The sequence below is a fragment of the Mesocricetus auratus genome, unplaced genomic scaffold (assembly GCF_017639785.1).
Source record: "Mesocricetus auratus isolate SY011 unplaced genomic scaffold, BCM_Maur_2.0 Super-Scaffold_100007, whole genome shotgun sequence".
Classification (NCBI taxonomy): domain Eukaryota; kingdom Metazoa; phylum Chordata; class Mammalia; order Rodentia; family Cricetidae; genus Mesocricetus; species Mesocricetus auratus.
In genome coordinates, this window is record NW_024429191.1 from 97117011 (window position 1) to 97136622 (window position 19612).

Here is a 19612-nt window from a genome sequence, read left to right on the forward strand (position 1 = left end):
GGAATGGAGGGTCCCCAGGGGTGGGGGTGTGGTCAGTGGGAGGCGCATGGGGGCTGGAGGGGTCAGGGATGGGGTGAGTGGACCCAGCAGGTACAGCTGACTCTACCTGGCTCCTGCCCCCCCCCGCAGGCAAAGTCGACCTCCTAACCTCAGGTGCCAAGTCCCCCACGGGGGCCTCAGACCACTTCCTAGGCCGCCCGCGGGGCAGCCCCCTGCTGAGCTGGTCAGCAGTGGCCCAGACCAAGCGGAAAGCGGTGGCGGCGGCAGGTGGCAAAGGGCCAGGGGTGCTGCAGAACCTCTTCCAGCTCAACGGAAGCGCCAAGAAGCTGCGGGCCCGGGAGACCCTGTTTCCCATGCACAGCATGGCTGCCCCCGTGTTTGGTAACAGCTTCCGTGCCGACTCCTTCAGCAGCCTGGCCAGTTCCTACACACCCTTCGTCGGAGGGGCTGGGGCGGGCCTGCCAGGGGGCGCCCACAAGCTGCTTCGGGCCAAGAAAGTTGAGCGGGCCGAGGCAGAAAAGGCCGGCAGGCGGCGGGCGGGCGGCGAGTTCCTGGTTAAGCTGGACCATGAGGGTGTGACCTCCCCCAAGAACAAAAACTGCAAGGCTCTGCTCATGGGGGACAAGGACTTTGGACCCAAGCTGGGGAGGCCTCTAGCGAGCCCCGGTTACGCACACCCGGCCCTCATGGGCAAGGACAAGAAGGGGCGGACACCTGTGCATCCCCTACCCATGGGACTGACTCTGCGCAAGTACCCCCTGCCCTGCGACAGCGACTGCCCCAGCTCCTACTCGGAGGAGGATGAAGACGGGCCGGGGCTGGCCACCGGTGTGCCCTCCCGCTTCCTCGCCCGCCTCTCCATGTCCTCCTCCTCCTCCGGGTCATCCACGTCCTCTTCCTCAGGCTCCTTGTCCACCTCCAGCCTCTGCTCCTCGGATAACGAGGACTCGTCTTACAGCTCCGACGACGAGGACCCTGCCCTGCTGCTGCAGACCTGTCTAACCCGCCCTGTCCCCGCCCTCCTGGCCCCGCCTGAAGCCCTGCGCTCCAAGGGTAGCAGCCCCCACGCCCACGCCCAGCGCTGCTTCCTGTCCAGGGCCGGAGCGGCCGGTGCAGGTGCAGGTGCGGGTCCTGGCCCCAGTGGCGGCAAATCCAAGTTCAAGCGCAAGGAGGCCCTGAGCTTCTCCAAAGCCAAAGAGCTGTCTCGGAGGCAACGGCTGCCCTCCGTGGAAAACCGGCCAAAGATCTCAGCCTTCCTGCCTGCCCGGCAGCTCTGGAAGTGGTCGGGGAACCCCACACAGGTAGGTAGTCCCTGTCTCCCTGATGCGGAGAGCGTAGTGTCCGACAGGGCTTCTTCTTGCCTCCCTCAGACCCCTCCAAACACCTCTTTGGGTATTCTTCTCTTTCAAATAAAGGACTCATGGACCAGAGATGGCTTAGTGGCTAAGGGCACACACTGCTCCTGTAGAGGACCTGGTTCCGTTCCCAGCACCCACACACGGCAGCTCACAACTGCCTGAAACTGCAGTTACAGGGGGATACACAAACATACACACACACACCTTCTCTTTTAAATCTCAAACCATTCGGAAACCCCCCAGGCACCCACAGAAACCCACCAGTAATCTTCTGAGGCCAGCAGCCAGCTGTGGTTTGCACGTTAGAGCCACCGCCTTGCCTGTATGATCACGCACATGACCCGCACACGGGGAGAGTGTAATGTGCGGGCTCTCAGTGCGCTGTGCCACTTGGCAGTGCTGCCCGAGAAGCCTTGCTTGCTGCTTGGACAGCCTGCCTTGGAAGGCTACAAGGCACGGCTGCGCAGACACACGGTGGCTTTCTTTACCGGTGTCTGTCCGAAGTGGGCCTGGGCTTGTGTATAGGCTGTTTGTGCTGTTGTATTGTTGGTGGCAGAGTCTTGCTGTGTAGCCCTTGACTGGCCTGGAACTTAGTGTGTAGACCAGGCTGGCCTGGAACTTAGTGTGTAGACCAGGCTGGCCTGGAACTTAATTCGTAGACCAGGTTGGCAGGAGAGGTCACCTGCTTCCACCTCCTGAGTGCTGGGGTTAGAGACACAGTGTACCCAACCTGCTCAGCTGTATGTGGTTGGTTTTTCTCTCTTGTAAACCAAACCGCGCCTCATGTGTGCCTGCCCTCGGGTCCCACGTGCCTCCATAACCTATTACAGTCTTTTCTGTCATGCCCAGTACACAGAGAGAGTCCAGGGTATCCCACCTCACAGGAATCCACGGCAGTGGTCCTTCTCTGTCCCATCCCGTCCCATTTCCCGTCCTTGCAAACACATGCAGAGACGCACCGTCTATCCCCGTCAGCGCGCCCTCGGTTTCCCTAGCCACCACCTTTCCCCGGTGTTCCTGGATCCCCTCCTCACCACCGTGTGTCTGCCGGTCTGCCCCGCAGAGGCGAGGCATGAAGGGGAAGGCCAGGAAACTGTTCTACAAGGCCATCGTCAGAGGCAAGGAGACGCTGCGCATCGGGGACTGCGCAGTCTTCCTGTCCGCTGGACGACCCAACCTGCCCTACATCGGCCGCATCGAGAGCTTGTGGGAGTCGTGGGGCAGCAACATGGTGGTGAAGGTCAAGTGGTTCTACCACCCCGAGGAGACCAAGCTGGGGAAGCGGCAGAGTGACGGGAAGGTGAGGCGTGGGCAGCCGCGGTGGAGCCCCGCCCCTACCACGGCGGGTGGGGTGGGGTCTTCCGGTGAATGGGGGCGGTCAGCGGTGAGACCAGCAGCCAGCATTACCTTGTCCCGGTGACCTTTCCCAAGACCTCCCCCAGGGCGGTGGGAGGATGGGGTGTCCAGCCGAGCCCCTCCCAACCCTGTACCCTTATCCCGGGCAGAACGCGCTGTACCAGTCCTGCCACGAGGATGAGAACGACGTGCAGACCATCTCCCACAAGTGCCAGGTGGTGGGGCGGGAGCAGTACGAGCAGATGATGCGAGGCCGCAAGTACCAGGACCAGCAGGACCTCTATTACCTGGCGGGCACCTACGACCCTACCACGGGTCGCCTGGTGACGGCCGACGGTGTGCCCATCCTGTGCTGAGCTGCCTCCGTCCCCGCCCAGCCCCTCATCCTGTGCTGAGCTGGAGAGAGGTCGGCTGGCCGGGAACCGGTCTGAGCAAATATGCAATCCCCCAAGGTGGGATCAGGCTTCTCCTCGAAGTTCTCTGGGGAGAGCTGCTAGGCTGGACCCCAGGCCCAGCCTAGCTGCTCCAGAGGGAGGGCTGGGCCGGTCCCGCAGGGGGCCGGCCTCTCTGCCGCTGCACCGCAGTTCTCGAGAGATTAGAATCCAAGCCATATTTCCCTAGTACCTCCGACTGTCTTCCCACCAGGGAAGGCAGAAATCAGGTGTGTTGTCTATTTATTTCTCTATGTAAATATTGTATTTCTGTGGGGAAGTTTTATGGGGAAAAACGGAAAAGGGTTTTTCCCCCACTTTCGTGACAAGGGTGGATGTGCGACAAGGGTGTGTGTGTGTGGGTGGGTGTGTGCACGTGCAAATGCACACGTACATGTGCGGGAGTGCCTGTGCAGAGTGTGTGTGTGTGTTTGTGTGTGTGTGTAGGGTTTTGTCCTGGGGTTTTCTTTGGAAATGCACTGTTCTCAGCCTAGTTGAATTCCAGCAGGGGCATCTGTGACTGCAGAGGCTGCCGGAATGGGGGCAAGGCCAGAGGCCATGGGATGGTCACATGAGACCCCAGTCATGTCCTTCTGTCTTTTGGGGGGGGCAGCTGTGTGAAGGAAATGACACTCCGGTTTATTTCCTCCAAGTACATCCCATACAGAAAGTATCAGGGTGGGGGCAGTGATGGTGGTCCCCTGGAAGGAAAGGGGTTCCAGCCAGGAGATGACAGCAGCCAGGATCGGCCCTGCCCCGCTCTGCAGCCCAGGAGTACGGCAGCAGGCCATCTGTATATTACCTCTGTTTGAAACAAAACACAAACGAACAAATGCTTTGAAGTATCAATAAGAAAAATGGATGTTTTAGACTTCCTCTCCTGAATATTCCAAGTTGTTTCTGGTTTCCGTTTCCACAGCCAATTTGTTGTTGCAGGGAGGAGAAGCTTGGCCTCACTGAAGCAGGGTGTAGTTGCCCCGCCCGCCCCCCCCTGCCCCGCTCCCCCCACCCCTATCACTTCTCAGCCCCTCCCTTGTTCTCCAGGGGCACCAGTTGCCTCCTCCCGAGAGCAGCAGGGCTTCCACAATGGTGCAGCTGGTCTAGGTCCCTTCTGGGCCAGAATTTGGGGCCCAACCTTGGGTTGGTCCGCAGTTCTCCATGAGTACCTCCTCATCACTAAAGACTCCCCTTTTCCCACCAGACACTCTCCCCGGGGCTCCTCCACCACCTCAAATGTGGATGGTGATGCGGCTGGGCCAGGTGCTGGAGTCACAAAAAAAAAAACAGTGGGAGGGCAGGTGCCTCTCACCCAAGGGGGACAGACAGGTCCATCCGGTTCCCTTTCTCTTAACCCGACCCCTGGTCCTGAGGGCCTGAGGTCCACCCCATGACAGTTTCTGGACCTTTTTTTTAAAATAGCCACTCATCAGGGCATGGCATGGCAGGCTCATGCATGGAATACATATATATATATATAAACGGGTCCCCTCTGGCCTCTTGTAACCCACACCCTGGCCCCACATACCAGGAAAAGCCCAGCAACTCTTTCTTTTCCCTCGATGGAAGAGGCTAGACTCATGGACCGATGGGCCTCTGTCCTCAAAAACGCCTTGTGGTGCACATTTCCCACAATGCCCCACCGGGCCACGGCTTCCTAGGAGGCAAGGAGTATTGTGCATCTGGGCATCCAAACCTCCCTTCCTTTGCTCAGGCCTGCCAGGAGTCTGTCCCAATTCCAGGGATTTCATTTCTCTCACTAGTTAGTTGCTCAAAGGGCCACTCTTGGCGGCCCCAGGATAACCAAGGGTACCCCATTCCTGGCTGTCCCCACCAGTCACCCCGAGGCTTTCTGTTCTCCACACGAGTGCAATATTTCACTCCTGGAGGTCATCAGAAGCGATGGCCACCAGGGTCCCACTCACAGCTAGGGAATCAGAAAGATGGCGAGTAAGGAAACGAGCAGCACCAGGGCTGGCACTAGAAGTCGCTGCTCAGAACCCCCGGTACCCGGGGACTAGGCATGGGAGCAAGCAGAAAGGCTGTTCCACCGGCTGCCTTCCTGGGTGTTTCTTTCCTCCCTCTGCTGAGCTGTCCTCTCTGTCTTTATCTTTCTCCCCTCCCCTTCCCTCCCGTGTACGCACGCGTGTGGCGTGACCCCCCCCTCCCCAGCCGTGGCTAACCGTTGGTGAAAAAGCACGATTCTTGTAAATGTGTAAACTAAGAGGCAGGTTGGATTTTTGTTTTCAATGTAAACACTAAATGCAAAACAAACAAAAAAAAACACAAAGGTTTTATGAACAGCAAACTCTATGTAAAGGCATTTTAGTATTAAATTTTTTATTGATAACTTGCTTAAGAATAAATATATGAACTATTGTACAGGTGCTCGGTAGTCCAGGTTTTGACTGTGCCTGCCTCCTCTCTCTCTCTCTCTCTCTCTCTCTCTCTCTCTCTCTCTCTCTCTCTCTCTCCCTGTGTGTGTGTGTGTGTGTGTGTGTGTCACATGGTCATTCCTGTCTGGGCTGGGGAAAACTGACTAGAATGAGTTTAGGCTTAAAGACACCACCCTACCCCACCCCAAGTCATTGGCCCTTCTTGATCCTAGGGCTGGATTTCTTAGTTGGGTATAAATGAACGATGGGTTGGTCACCTGTCCAGCTTGAACCAGCTCAGATAGCCACGGTGGAGCCCACAAAGCAAGGCTGAGGGTCCAAATGGATTTGTTCAGAATAATAATGGTCCTGATGGCCATGACGGTGCACACCTGTAATCTCAGTGCCTGGGAGGGAGAGGGAGATGGGCCTCTGAGTTTGAAGCCAGCTTGGTCCTCATAGCAAGTTCCAGGCCAGGCCAGCCAGGGTTACATAGCAAGACCCTGTCTCATGTCAGGGGGTGGGTGTGTGTGTAAAAAGTTCTCATCTGGCCGGGCAGTGGTGGCGCACGCCTTTATTCCCAGCACTCAGGAAGCATAGGCAGGCGGATCTCTATGAGTTCGAGGCTAGCCTGGTCTACAGAGCGAGTTCCAGGACAGCCTCCAAAACAATACAAGGAAACCCTGTCTCAGAAAAAAAAAAAAAGCTGTTCATATACACATACCCCAGCCCTGCCTGGCTTTCTCTCCACTGTCGCCTTCCTGCCCACCACTGAACTCCTTTGGTTAGAGATGCTCCTCTTGAGGAAGCAGGTTAAGGTCTAAATGATTGTATGGTCCATCAGGCAGCTGCTATAAAGACTGCCACCAGCGGGGCGGTGGTGGCGCACGCCTTTAATCCCAGCACTCGGGAGGCAGAGGCAGGCGGATCTCTGTGAGTTCGAGGCGGGGCTGGACCGATAGCCTCCGAAACAATACAGAGAAACCCTGTCTCGAAAAAACCAAAAAAAAAAAAAGACTGCCACCAAGTTCTCCCTTCAGCCCATTCCAAGTCCCACCAAAGCTGATAGGTAAAGACTGTAAAATCCGGTGCTCAGGATGCTAGCTGACTAGTCAGTCAGCTGTGTGTGAGACTGTAGACTCAGCCCTGACATTCTCTGAGGTCATGACCTTTGGACAGGTATCCTGACATTCCTAGCTGCCCAATGGGGCCTGAGACAAAGTGAAGGTTGGAGTCTGGGGTGTGGGTGTATTGCACTGGGCTTCTGGCTCAGGGATCCACTGTGGACTTGAGAAGTCCAACTGCAGGGACTTGAGTTCTTGCTGGGCACAGGGCAGGGCTGGGCCTCGGCATGGCTCCTGGAGTCCCTGAGACAGAACTTTTTTAACATTGATTTTTATTTCATATGTATTGGTGTTTTGCCTGTATGTATGTCTGCATATGTGTATGAGGATGTTGGATCCCCTGGCACTGGAGATAGAGATGGCTGTGAGCCACTGTGTGGTTGCTGGGAATTGAACTCAGGACCTCTGGAAGAGCAACCAGTGCTCTTAACCGCTGAGCCATCTCTCTAGCCCGAGACAGAACTTTTAACAGTGTCAGTGTCTGCCCACTAGGGCCTGTTTTGCTGGGAATGTAGCTCAGTGGTAGAATGTTTCCCTAGTATGTGCAAGGTCTTGGGTTTAATCTGAGCAAAACACAGAAACACACACACACACACACACACACACACACTGGGGTTTAATCCCAGTAACAAACACACACACAGGGAGAGAGAGAGCAAGCATAAAAAGCTTGCTTTGCTTGCTCAGGAGGTCATACCCGGAGGCTCTGATGCAAGGAAATAGGTGAGGCCAGAGCCTGGAAGGCGTCAGTGACATCTGCCCTGAAGCCTGGCAAGAACCCGGCCAGCAAGCCGGGCGTTGGTGGCGCATGCGTTTAGTCCCAGCACTCAGGAGGCAGAGGCAGGTGGATCTCTGTGAGTTCGAGGCCGACCTGGTCTACAGCGAGTTCTAGGACAGCCTCCAAAACAATACAAGGAAACCCTGTCTCAAAAAAACAAAAAACAAACAAACAAACAAAAAAAAGGCTAGCAGGCCTTAGGTTCCTCTATCCAACCGATTCCACTGCAGCCAGCAGTGCTGAGCAGTAAGCACGGCAGGGAGCAGCTAACAGCCCGCCACCGAGACACTATGGCTCTGAGACCCCAGGCAGGCAAGCAGGAGAGACTGGGGACAGCTAGCCAGCTACTGCGCTGGGACCAGGTGGCCAAACTACCTCCTTCACGGCACCACGAGGCGGGTCCTGCCGTTTCCAGCCCAGAACAGTACTGTGACTTGCACGGGGCTCTAGAACGAACGGGGATAATAATGACGGCAGGTGAAGCAAGCAGCTCTCGTTGTCCCCGAGTTGATCTAGGCAGCTTCCAAGAGAAGGGAGTGCCAGAGAGGGCAGAAAAAGTACAGTGAAGACAGTGGCCAGGAGATGGGGGGTGCCGGAGCTAGAGGGTGGCAGAGAGCCCTTAGCAGGATGGGACTTGTGATTACCCGCTAGCGAGCAGATAACCCCCAAGAGCACCAGGAATCCACAGACAGATGCCTCCCTTGGTGGCCTTGGGTCAGGGTGAAAGGGGCCAGGCTGGTCCAGACTCCAGGAGACATTCTGCGCCAAGACAAAGGGCCCTGGTATTTCGAGGGAAGACTCCGGAACATGAGAAAAGTGGGGTGAGCCCCCAGGCGGCCTTGAGTCGGTGCCCAGTTTTGGGACCTCCCCATAGGAGCTCCAGGAGACGCGGTGGGGCGCGATCGAGCCAAAGCAGGCACCCAGTCTGGCTCCACATCTCCAGGCTAACCTCTGCTCCTCCCTCCTCCAACCTCGACTCAGACGTCATGGTCCTGACCTTCCAGAACCTGCTGCCCTCAGAACAGGGCCTGGTCCAAGGGCAGGGTGGACGCGGAGAGGGCACTGGCTACGGCGCCCCGAGGGTTAAACATGCGAGACTACACTTTGATCAAGACAAACGAGCCATTATGTGAAATGCAGAAGCAAGATAAATGATGGCACTGTGTGAGCGAGATCAATAAAAGTGATGTTTTATCAGGTAGAAATGACAACCTGGCTGGTCGCAATTCGTTTTTAATACTGCAAACCAATTGGAGACGAGGGGGCTTTAATTGCTGGGCCCCAGCCCTGGCAAGGTTGCCGGGGGCTGGCGGGGCATCGAAACTACTTAGGCCCAGCACCGGGGAGTCCTCACCGGGGAGCCCTCAACTCCGAGGGGTGCTTGGAGTCCCTGGGGTCACAACCCTGCCTGAGCATCACAACCCAAGGAAGCATCAGGCCAGAGACAGGTAAGGAGGGGCTGTCTTGGCCATATGTGGACCAAGGAGGCTGAAGTGACAGGCCAGGAGAACAAATACATAGTTCCCTGTACGTAACCACTGCTACCCTGCAGCTGAGACTGTAACCAGGACTCCAGAGGTGATCTTGGTCCCCCCTCTTTGCTGTCCCCTCACCTCCCAGAGACCTGGCCTGACACTTTTTGAGCCACTCCCAGACACCACACACCCCTTCGGTCTCCACAGGCCACCTGCTCGAGACGGCAAGAGTAGTGATGAACCCCCCCCAGGCAGACACATCTAGTCCTCACTCTGTCCCCCAAGAAGCAGACTGTAGCTGACAGGACCAAGAGGCCATGACCCAGCCCTCCAGCTTACTCTGGGGAGAGGCAGGTAAGGCAAAAGGGCCAGCAATTGAGATGGAGAACGCAGGACCTGTAGCATCTGTTGTCTGGTTTTACCTCCTGCATCACCTGAGACTTCGCCTGTTTTCACAGGCCTCGTCCCCAGCCCACTGTAAGACAAGGGTGAGGCGTGCAGAAGACAGTCAAAGGGTTTTGGAACCAGCGTGCGGACAGGGATAACCAGCCCCTACCGGGGCCCCCAAGGACTCAGCTCCCATGTAAGAAAAAACACCATCGTATTTCCCGGGTTCAGTTCCAACACCTCCTGGTGGGATTCAGACAAGGAGTTGTAACATGGCCTCAGTTGGACAACTGAACACGAGGGGGGGGGGGAGGATAGGTTTCCACTTGCTGTCAAGAGATGTGGCCCCAGTCGGGCGTTGGTGGCACGCACCTGTAATCTCAGCACTCGGGAGGCAGAGGCAGGCGGATCTCTGTGAGTTCGAGGTCAGCCTGGTCTACAGAGCGAGTTCCAGGACAGCCTCCAAAACAATACAGAGAAACCCTGTCTTGAAACACCAAAGAGAGAGAGAGAAATGTGGTCCCAGCTTCTCTCCCCCCAGCAGTTCCTCAGGGACCAAGGGGCAGCAGGTTATCTTGGGGCATAGCCTGTATTGCTTCTGCAGGGCACATGAGGACCCCGCATTCACTCATCTATTCAGAGAGCTACGCTAAACGTAAAGGTGTCATCTACTGGCCATGCCCACCTGGTAGACCTGAGATGGGCTTCTTTCTCTGCACCTGTGGGGGGACTCCCACAGGAAAACTTGGCAGGAGCATGGAGGACCCCACAGCTGGGCAGGCTGAGGCAGAGGCAGGCAGAGCTGGGTGGCAGGGGGTGGGGGAGCTGTTGACAGGGCAGGGAGAGGTTTCCAGAAGTGAGGAGGGTCCCAACTGAGTCCATCAACCTGTACATCTATCTCCTTTGCCCCACAAAACTGACCTCCAGAGAATATCCATCAGATTTACCCAAGGACTGCATCCCGGATGGGATGGAGAGACGGAGGGGTGCTGTGGCCCCCGTGGACAGCTCTGGAGGACACACACCGTCTTCACCAGGACCCTGGACTAGCTTACAGTGACTCGGAGCTTAGGTAGGATTCAGATAGAGCCTGGCCCTGGGAGAGAAAGTGGATCCCAGTGCCCCGGAAGCCATGCTGCTCATGCTGCTACAGACAGGGTTGTGGGGGAAGGGCGCTGCCCTGGGAGCCCACAGTGCTCTCTGCAGACCCCACCCCCTCTGCCCCCCCCCCGCCATCCCCACCTACAGGAATCCTGAGAGCACCCAGCCCATGCAGAGGGAGGAACAGGTCTTGCGTCCATGCCATGGCTGTACGCTTGGGGCAGTATTCAAGGAGAGTTCTCTGGGCACTTGTGTCGCTTTCTGCATTCTAGACACGTCTGACCTCCATACAGCCCACTGGAGTCCTGAGGGCTTGGGGGGGACGGGGGCGGGGGAGGGAGGAGGAGGAGGGCCTCCTGAAGCCGGAGGAGCTGCAGATGACCCCAGCAGCACAGAAAGCAGCAGCCAAGCCCAAGGAGGAGGGTTTTCAGGGTGCGGGCCGTGGGTTCCGTACCCACACTTGTGTCCCTGGCCTCCCCGTGAGTGTCCAGGGACACTCCACGCTTGCCGTTCCAGCTGTAGGGTCTGCAGACCTCCTCTGTTCACTGTGAGGGATCAAGGAGAGCCCAGGCCACTGCCTTCAACTCAGTCCCTTAGCCGCCGATTCACAGCCCCTGATGGCAACCAGAAACGGCCCGCACTTCCAGCCTGCTCCATAGCCACGCTACCAAGAGAGTACCGGGATGGTGCTCTGGGCCATGGGGGGGTGCCCTCCAAACACAAGGCTCCTGTGCCTGTGGGCTGTGAATCCCACCGGCTTAACATAGCCGTTTCCTTCGGAGCTGTCCTTCCATCCTCCGAGGCTAATTTGGAGCCTCACCTTGCCCCAAGTTTCCAAGCGGCCTCCAGGCAGTTGTGGGATGGCCTTAGAGGGTCCCTCTTGCAATTGGTTTGCTTTGGAGGGAAAGTTAAAACAGCCATTTTTATTTGGGAGCCTCCAAAGAAGTTTATGATCTTGCCCCTTGTGGGGGGGGGATGTTTCCACTTAGGAGAAAAGGCTGGGGGGGGGCTGCGGTGAGGAGACCCTCACACTGCTGGGGTAATTGCATCTCCCCCTCCAGGTCCTCAGCTGCCCTCTCTGACCCTAAGTGAAGCACTTAGGCCTAGGGCATCCCAAAGCCCCGAAAGGGCTCCCATTTGGGGGTGCCCGCGAGAGTAGAGCAAGACAGCACAAGCCAAAAGGACAGGCTGGAGGTGGGTGTGGCAGACAGCCCTAATATAAAAGGACAAGGACACCAGGCAGCCTGAGGTTATGCTATATATACACACTTTGAGGCAGAAAAGATGATGGTGATCTGAGGTGTCTACTAGGAGGCTTCAAACTTCTAGCATACGGGACTTCAAAGTTTGGAACCCATCAAAAGCCCGCCGCAGCAGTGCCTGGGCTGCAGAGAGTCTGCTCAGCACCTGCAGACTCCTGGGAAGTTCTTCCCGTGCTCACTTGGTTCGGTTAGACGGCCATGTGCCTCTCTAGTCACATGACTCGGGGTAGGTCAATAGCAACACTTCTGCCTCCCCCAGCCATTGGTGATTGGCTTTGGGGTGGGCACCTGACCCAGGACAAGCCAATCAGGGCTTTCTCCTGGGGAGATGCTTAGAGGCACTCCTTGTCGTGGTCTTGTAGAGATACTATAAACCTAGCCCATCCGTAGTCCCTGCAGCACACTCTGGTAGAAACCAGACTCTCTGATAAACATTTCAGGACTTTGGTCGGGCAGCGGTGGCGTACGCCTTTAATCCCAGCACTCGGGAGGCAGAGGACGCAGGTGGATCTATGTGAGTTCGAGGCCAGCCTGGTCTACAAGAGCTAGTTCCAGGGCAGCCTCCAAAGCCACAGAAAAACCCTGTCTCAAAAAACAAAAAAATAATAATAATATAAAATAAAATTCAGGACTTTGGATTTAATTTGAATTTAGAGTAGGAGCAAATATTTGTAGCATAAATGTTGCATGAGATATTTGGGATATACTTACGCTAAAAAATGACTCATTCCTTATCTGAAGTTTGAATTTAACCTAATGGTTTACATTTTATTGGCTGAGTCTAGCAACTGTGAAATCCAACTGTCCAATTTAACTGAGTACACGTTAGCCTCCCTTAACCGTAAACAGGTGCACCCAGCTCTCCTGCATGGGGTAGAAAGGATGTCTGCAAAAGAGGTCATGCTGGCCCCGTCTCACCCCAAGTTCCCTGAGAAGTGCCTGCTAGCCAAAAGTGTGGCAGCCCAGCCTCAAGTAGGCAACTGAGAGCCCTTACTGTACTTCCCTACAGGAAAACAAAAACAAACGGGTTAATAAGAAGCATGGGGGCTAGTGTCTCTGTGTCTGAGGCTAAAGGAAGTTGGCAGCATAGAAGGTACCTCACTATGTACATCACCAAAGGCACATAGGAGACAACCAAGAGGGCACATGACTGGGCTGGAGAGATGGCTCAGAGGTTAAGAGCACTGACTGTTCTTTCGGAGGTCCTGAGTTCAATTCCCAGCAAACACATGACGGCTCACAACCACCTTGAATGAGATATGGTGCCCTCCGCTGGCATGCAGGCTGAAGACTGTGTACACAATAAATAAATAAATAAATAAAATACTTCCAACCAGCCCAAGGCTTGCTCAATGGGCTTGTGAGCATAAAGAACCCCATCATGGGACTCTGTAACGTGCATATTGGGTCAGGATTCCCATGACAAATGAGGAGATCACGCCTTGGGAGTACATGTTAGTAATCCCGGGACTTGGGAAGTAGAGACAGGAAGATCAAATTCAAGACTAGCTCAGCTGTATAGAGAGTTTGAGAGCAGTTTGGCCTACAAGAGACCCTGTCTCAAAAAAAAAAATCTTCACACTTCCGATTCCAACTGTTATGTCATGCAACTTAGCTGTGCCCTGGCTTCCGTGAGAACCTTCCAACATGGCATAGGCAGTAACTTGTTCTTGCCTTAGTGGACGCTACTCTGCACTGGACAAACCATGGTCTGTCTGTAGAGCACCCCCTCTATCCCCAAGTGTGAGAATAGTTTCACAAGGAGCCATGGCTCCTCCTCACCATTGCCTGGGTATCCAGGGCCCTGCTGGCCTGGGGCGGGGCCTGGCCAGAGGCAGGAATAGTGAGAGGAGTTGGTGTTGCAGAATATTCCTTTTCACTTTGTAAAGATGTGTCCCTGCGATTGGTTTGATAAAGAGCCGAATGGCCAATAGCTAGGCAGGAAGAGGTTGGCGGGACTTCTGGGGACAAAGAAGTCTTGGGAAAGAAGAAAGACAGGGTCACCAGCCGGGCACAGAGGATGCAGGACATGCAGGAGAGTTGAAAGCTACCAGCCGTGTGACAGCACAAAGACTAATAGACATGGGTTAATTTAAGTTGTGAGAGCTAGTTAGGAACGAGCCTATCGGGAACTAATATTAAGCCTCCATGTCATGATTTGGGGGCTGGTGGTCCAGAAAAGCCTCATGTTGGGTTTTTTTGTTTGTTTGTTTTTGGGTTTTTGTTGTTGTTGTTGTTTTTGGTTTTTCGAGACAGCGTTTCTCTGTGGCTTTGGAGGCTGTCCTGGAACTCGCTCTGTAGACCAGGCTGGCCTCGAACTCACAGAGATCCGCCTGCCTCTGCCTCCCGAGTGCTGGGATTAAAGACGTGCGCCACCATGCCTGGCATGAAACTGAGTTTTGGCCAAGATGGTAAACATGTAGTGGGAAACATCTTTAAACACAGAGCTGTGCCTGTTCTCTCTTCCTGCTGGTTGGGATGTAGATGGAATGGTGGAACCTTAGCTGTCCTCTTTATGGTGAGAAGAAAGTTACTTTGAGAACGGAAGGACGACAAGACAAGAACCTGGATTTCTGACGGACACACACACGGCATCTCAGGACTTTCCAACTACTAGACTTCTCCCTCTCTCCTCATCCACGACTCCACTCCACACTTCTCTGGAACAAGGCCCCCACCCCATTCTGCTGGGGTACCCCACCGCTTTCTGCTGGGGTACCCTTCAAGGGTCCCTGCAGCACTTTAGTTCCTGAGGCTACAGTCGCCTAGAGTTTGATGTCACCGCCAGGTCAGGCCTTCTAACAGAATGGAACACTCGTCGCAGTCTGCAATTACGTATTTATTGTGGGTTTATTTGGCTGCTGCCTTCCCTGGACTGTCATTAACATGATGGCAGGGCTCCTTCCTGGGTGTTCACCACGGTGTCCCCAGCACCCACAGGTCTGGGCACAAGAAAGCATCTCCACTTTGTCCTCAGCTCCCAGGCCACGCCTGCTTCTGGGGTCTGTTCTGACCCAGGGTTCCACCCACCCCCCACCCCCCCATTCCCCATACCCCACCCCATGCCTTCTTCCCTGCCCTGTTCTTGTTGACACCAAAGCCTTCCTGCAGCAGATCCAGGCCCAGCCTGGTCTTCTGAGCTCTGGTTCAGACAAGTGAGAAGAGAACGGAACATTGACTCCCCAGTTCTCAGCAGGGAGACTGTTTGGCAGGGGTGAGAGACCCCTTTGAAGCTTTGGGAAAATTATGGTGTAGGGGCTGGAGAGATGGCTCAGAGGTTAAGGGCACTGGCTGCTCTTCCAGTGATCCTGAGTTCAATTCCCATCAACCACATGGTGGCTCCCAACCATCTGTAATGAGATCTGGTGCCCTCTGCTGGCCTGCAGGGATACATGCAGACAGAACATTTATATATATGACAAAGAAATCTTTAAAAAAAAAAAAAGATTAAGGAGTGGCATGTATTCCCTTAAAATCCCCCCAGGGACTGACAGGAAGGGATGAAAATACAAAATGCTTGGAAGGATGTGGGGCCACTAGCACCTCCTCCTGGAGAGCTACAGCCCCGCCCTGAACGACAGTGGATGGACACATAGAAGCCAGAGAACACGCTGTGGTCCCCGCACATGTGGGGCATAAGCCCAGTACTACAGAGTAAAGCCCCAGGGACTACAGCGACAACCACACAGACCGACACTGGACAGTGCAGTAGCATCCCTGGGTGAGGCCAGGCAAAGCACCCCTGCCTCCGGGAGGGGGCTGGGCATCAGGGCAGAAGTCCTACCTGGTACATTTAGGAATAGCGCACTTTACTTTAAGAAAAAAAAAGAGGAGGCTCAGTGGTAGGGGTTTCCCAAAAACACCCCAGGCCCTGGGGTGAATCCCCAGCACCACAAAATACATGCATGCATGCAGACAGACAGACAGATCATGTATCAGACAAATGTCACACTGCCACATGTGTGTCTGCAGGAATTGTCACCATAACCATCAGACCAGCCTTTGTGCTTCCTGTCTCCTTCCCTGGTTTAGAGCACACGGCTTTCGCTGGAGGTTCCGGGCTCGGGCTCTATACCACCATCCCCCTGGGGGTTGAACTATTGTTCTCCAGGCGCCCTTGGGCCATCTTCTCTATGGTCTTGTCAGGAGATAATGTCTGCTCTTCCTGGCAGGCTGAGGTTGTTCCAACTGCCCAGGGCACTGTAACCCAGCACCACAGCCAGGGTTGCTTCACTGGGGAGTCTGCCCGCGCGTCACCTCGTCACCTCGTCACCTCCAAAGTACCATTCTCTGGCTGCCCGAGGGCTCAGAGCAGCTGGATCTGGACCTTACACGGTTGGTTCCAGGCCCACAAGCAGCAGTTTTTTTTTAAAGATTTATTTATTATGTATACAGTGTTCTGCTTGCATATCAGAAGAGGACACCAGATCTCATTATAGATGGTTGTGAGCCACCGTGTGATTGCTGGGAATTGAACTCAGGACCTCTGGAAGAGCAGTCAGTGCTCTTAATCTCTGAGCCATCTCTCCAGCCCAAGCAGCAGTTTTTAATAGCAGAACTGGGGTTGGAGGCAGAGCAGTCGTGTATCTGCTTCCGCTGCTCACAAGAAGGCTACCTGTTTGGGGGGACAGGCTGAGGACTCTGCGGGGCAGACCTGTTGCGCTGTAGGACAGCAACGGGGGACAGGTGAGACCTACTGCGTGTGAAGGAAGAAAGCTAGTCTTTTTGTTTGTTTGTTTGTTTGTTTGTTTGTTTGTTTTTACGAGACAGGGTTTCTCTGTATTGTTTTGGAGGCTGTCGGTCCAGCCTGGCCTCGAACTCACAGAGATCCTCCTGCCTCTGCCTCAGGAGTGCTGGGATTAAAGGCGTGCGCCACCACTGCCCGGCAGAAAGCTATCCTTACTTGGAGTCGTTCGTATCCCTGCACAGACAACTCACTTCTCACATGCCACCAAAAAAACCTCCCCAACTGCAACCAGCGCCTGTACACTGAGCCTGTAATTGCCAATTGCGAGACACTGGACTGCACACGGCACATCCTCCTTGCAGCCACGCAATAACCCTGTAGTATCACCATATGGAAGGGGGGTATTGCCAGTGTCCCCTCACTTCCACGTGTCAGAGGCCCCCTGCACACAACCACATCTGCCAGAGGCCACACTCTTGGGACACCTGGTGTCATCCCTTCTCCAGCACCCGACTCCTAATTGTCTTTCAAAACTGCCTCAAGCACCCAATCTTTCCCTTGTCCAGGGCTTTCTGGACCTCCTGGGGGTCCAGCACCTCACCTGGGTCTGCGTCCCCTTTCTAAAGTCACAGCTCCCGAAAAGGGGCCCATTTCTCCACGACGGCTCCTCTTCAGGTCTGGGGTGGTGGCAGCTCCCCTCCGCTGCCAGCCTGGGTACTAGACATCTCTCCTTTAATTCATGTAATTCCCATTTACTCAACACAGTGAACCACAAATTTCTTTTCTTGGGCATCCCCAGGGCTGAGCCTATCCTGGTACAGAAAGGACCTCTCCCAAAAGACGTGTTGAATTAACAAAGGCTCCCTGGCCTCAGAGCCAATCTGGGCAAACTCCAGTGTGTGCTGGCTGACAAGGTACCCTTGAAAGGACACCCACATAGAGGATCCAAGTCCCCGACACAGAACTTAGGGTCCCACTATTGCCCTGAGCCCAGCGCAGAGATGTAAAGGTGCCTAATGGGAAGGGCACGTCTAGGCGGGCAGCGGGGATACCTGAACAGCATCCTACATCTTCTGTGTCACTGCGACTTACAAGATGTCTTCTATAGGGGAAAATGTTCGACCCAACCCCACCCATCCATCACAAGGCTGCCTGAGTGGGACACAGGGGCCCACCTATGCTGTCTCTACCTACTGCTCACAAAACAAAACCCAGTGCTTTGTGACACACTTTTATTTACACTTGAGAGTTAGTGCGGGACACACTCCTGTCGCTGCCCCACCCCCACCCCCCTGACACACCACCATCACCCAACTCTGGCGTCCACAACAGAAACTGATTGTAGACAATGTCAGCCCAGCTTCCTTTGCTCCAACGTGGGTCTGGATTCGGTCAGTGGGAAGCGCTGGAGAGCCAGAGGGATGTATCCACCACCCAGTACCTCCCTGCCAGGTCACTGCGTCCCCTTTCTAAAGTCACAGCTCCCGAAAAGGGGCCCATTTCTCCACAACGGCTCCCCTTCAGGTCTGGGGTGGTGGCAGCTCCCCTCCGCTGCTAGCCTGGGTACTAGACATCTCTCCTTTAATTCGTGTAATTTCCATTTATTCAACTCTCCTCAAATGTCCCGTCTGAGGGTGCCATAAAAATGTAAGACCGCATCAATTGCCCGTATCAAAAAACATTCTTGCATGTTCCACTTGGAGTGGTCTGGAGGGGAGGCTAATGGAAACGGCCAGGGGGAGGCTAGCCCCCGAGCCCGAACAGGGGCCACCTCTCTTTGTGTCCCAGGGGCATGAGAAGTGTCAAAGCCGGACTCCATCCAAGAATGAATTGATGCCTCCCCCACTAGACAGCAGGACCGTGTCTTCCTTCCCTCCACCACCTCCACCAGCTTCAGCCTCCGAGCCAAACCCAGGTGGCGCTCTTCTGCCTCCCCCATCACCTCCCAGGGGAGCAGGGGACAGCCCCATGTTGGCCCCACTAGCGCCCGACCCGGAGGCTCTGCACTCCCGAGGCGCTGAAGGAACCTGACGACGCCCCCACGGGGACCGGCGGCAACAAGGTCCACTGGGGACCGCAGGGGATCCCCCAGGGCAACACGGGTCGCCGTCAGGTCCCCGAGGCGCGCTGTGCGCGTCCCGACTCCCCGCCCCGCCCTTCCCTAGCAAGGAGCATCACCCCACGTGGGGCCGCAGGGGCCCTCGGCCTTGGCGCCTGATTGGCCGCTGAGCAGCCAATTAGAGAGCCTCTGCTGCTCCGGCCGCGCCAATTGGCCGAGGGCGGACGGGCGGGGCGGGAGCCGGGGGCTCCCTTTTGTTCTTGGCGCCCGCGCCGCGCGCCCGCTCCGGCCCCGCCACCTGCGCGCCCGCTCCGGCCCCGCGCGCCTCCCGGAACCCCCCGCTTGTTCGCACACGCGAGCTAGGAGCGGCCGCCTGCAACGCAGCCCTCTCAGGGTCTGACCTTGGACGGGCCCTTTCATTCTCTGTTCCCGGGTTTCTTATCCTCGTTTTCTCCGTGCCTCCTAGGAATTGTGGCGAAGAACAGGACCTGGCCGCAAGCATGGGATGTTTCTTAAAACCTAACGTTCAGTGATATAAGGGCTCTGGTCTTTCCGAAGAGAGGCCACGTGGGAAACTGCCTGGAGAGGGGCCTTTACTAACCCCTGCCTCTTTCCCCAGACAAGGCTCGCTTGGTCTGGGTGGGAATGGGACAGACTCCCGGCCAGGCTGCCATCAGTGCTAACCCTCTCCTAAGTCACCCTCTTCCTTCTTTATTTTCCCTCTTCCTTCCTTCCTTCCTTCCTTCCTTCCTTCCTTCCTTCCTTCCTTCCTTCCTTTCTTTTTCCTTCTTTCTTTGGTTTTCGAGACAGGCCTTCTCTTTGTAACAGTCCTGGGCTGTCTGGAACTTTGTTGACCCGGCCGGCCTCGAACTCAGAGATCTGCCTCCCTCTGCTGGGCTTAAGGGCGAGCACCACCACCGCCCGGCTAACCCTTCTTCAATCAGTCACTGATAGTGGACTCTGGAGTGGAAAGTGGTGGCCTCAGAAGCATGGAGCTAGCAACAACAGGACAGAGAGCTCTAGGCTGAACTGGGCAAGGTCTGGGTCTCCTGACCTCTGCCCCCAACACAGAAACTGCTTCAGCACATTCCTCAGCAGAGCCGAGGCTGCAGGCTTCCACTGTAGACAAGGGAGGGGTGAGGCCCCGGGGACCCTCACTATCCTCACAACATGCATGGATAGACTTGGAAAAATCTGCTCGAGTCCAGGCTGGAGAAGAGAG

The 19612-nt window shown here is 55.5% G+C and overlaps 1 protein-coding gene across 1 annotated transcript in view; it reads left to right on the plus strand.

Moving 5' to 3' along the window:
- Positions 1-5524, plus strand: part of Bahcc1 (BAH domain and coiled-coil containing 1) — a 59941-nt gene extending 54417 nt beyond the window's left edge. Inside the window, exons 25-27 of the mRNA XM_040750169.1 lie at positions 130-1301; positions 2422-2658; positions 2864-5524. Of these exons, the coding sequence (XP_040606103.1) occupies positions 130-1301; positions 2422-2658; positions 2864-3070 (1616 nt within the window). The 3' untranslated portion in view covers positions 3071-5524. The remainder of the gene's footprint in view (positions 1-129; positions 1302-2421; positions 2659-2863) is intronic.
- The last annotated feature ends 14088 nt before the right edge of the window (positions 5525-19612 follow it).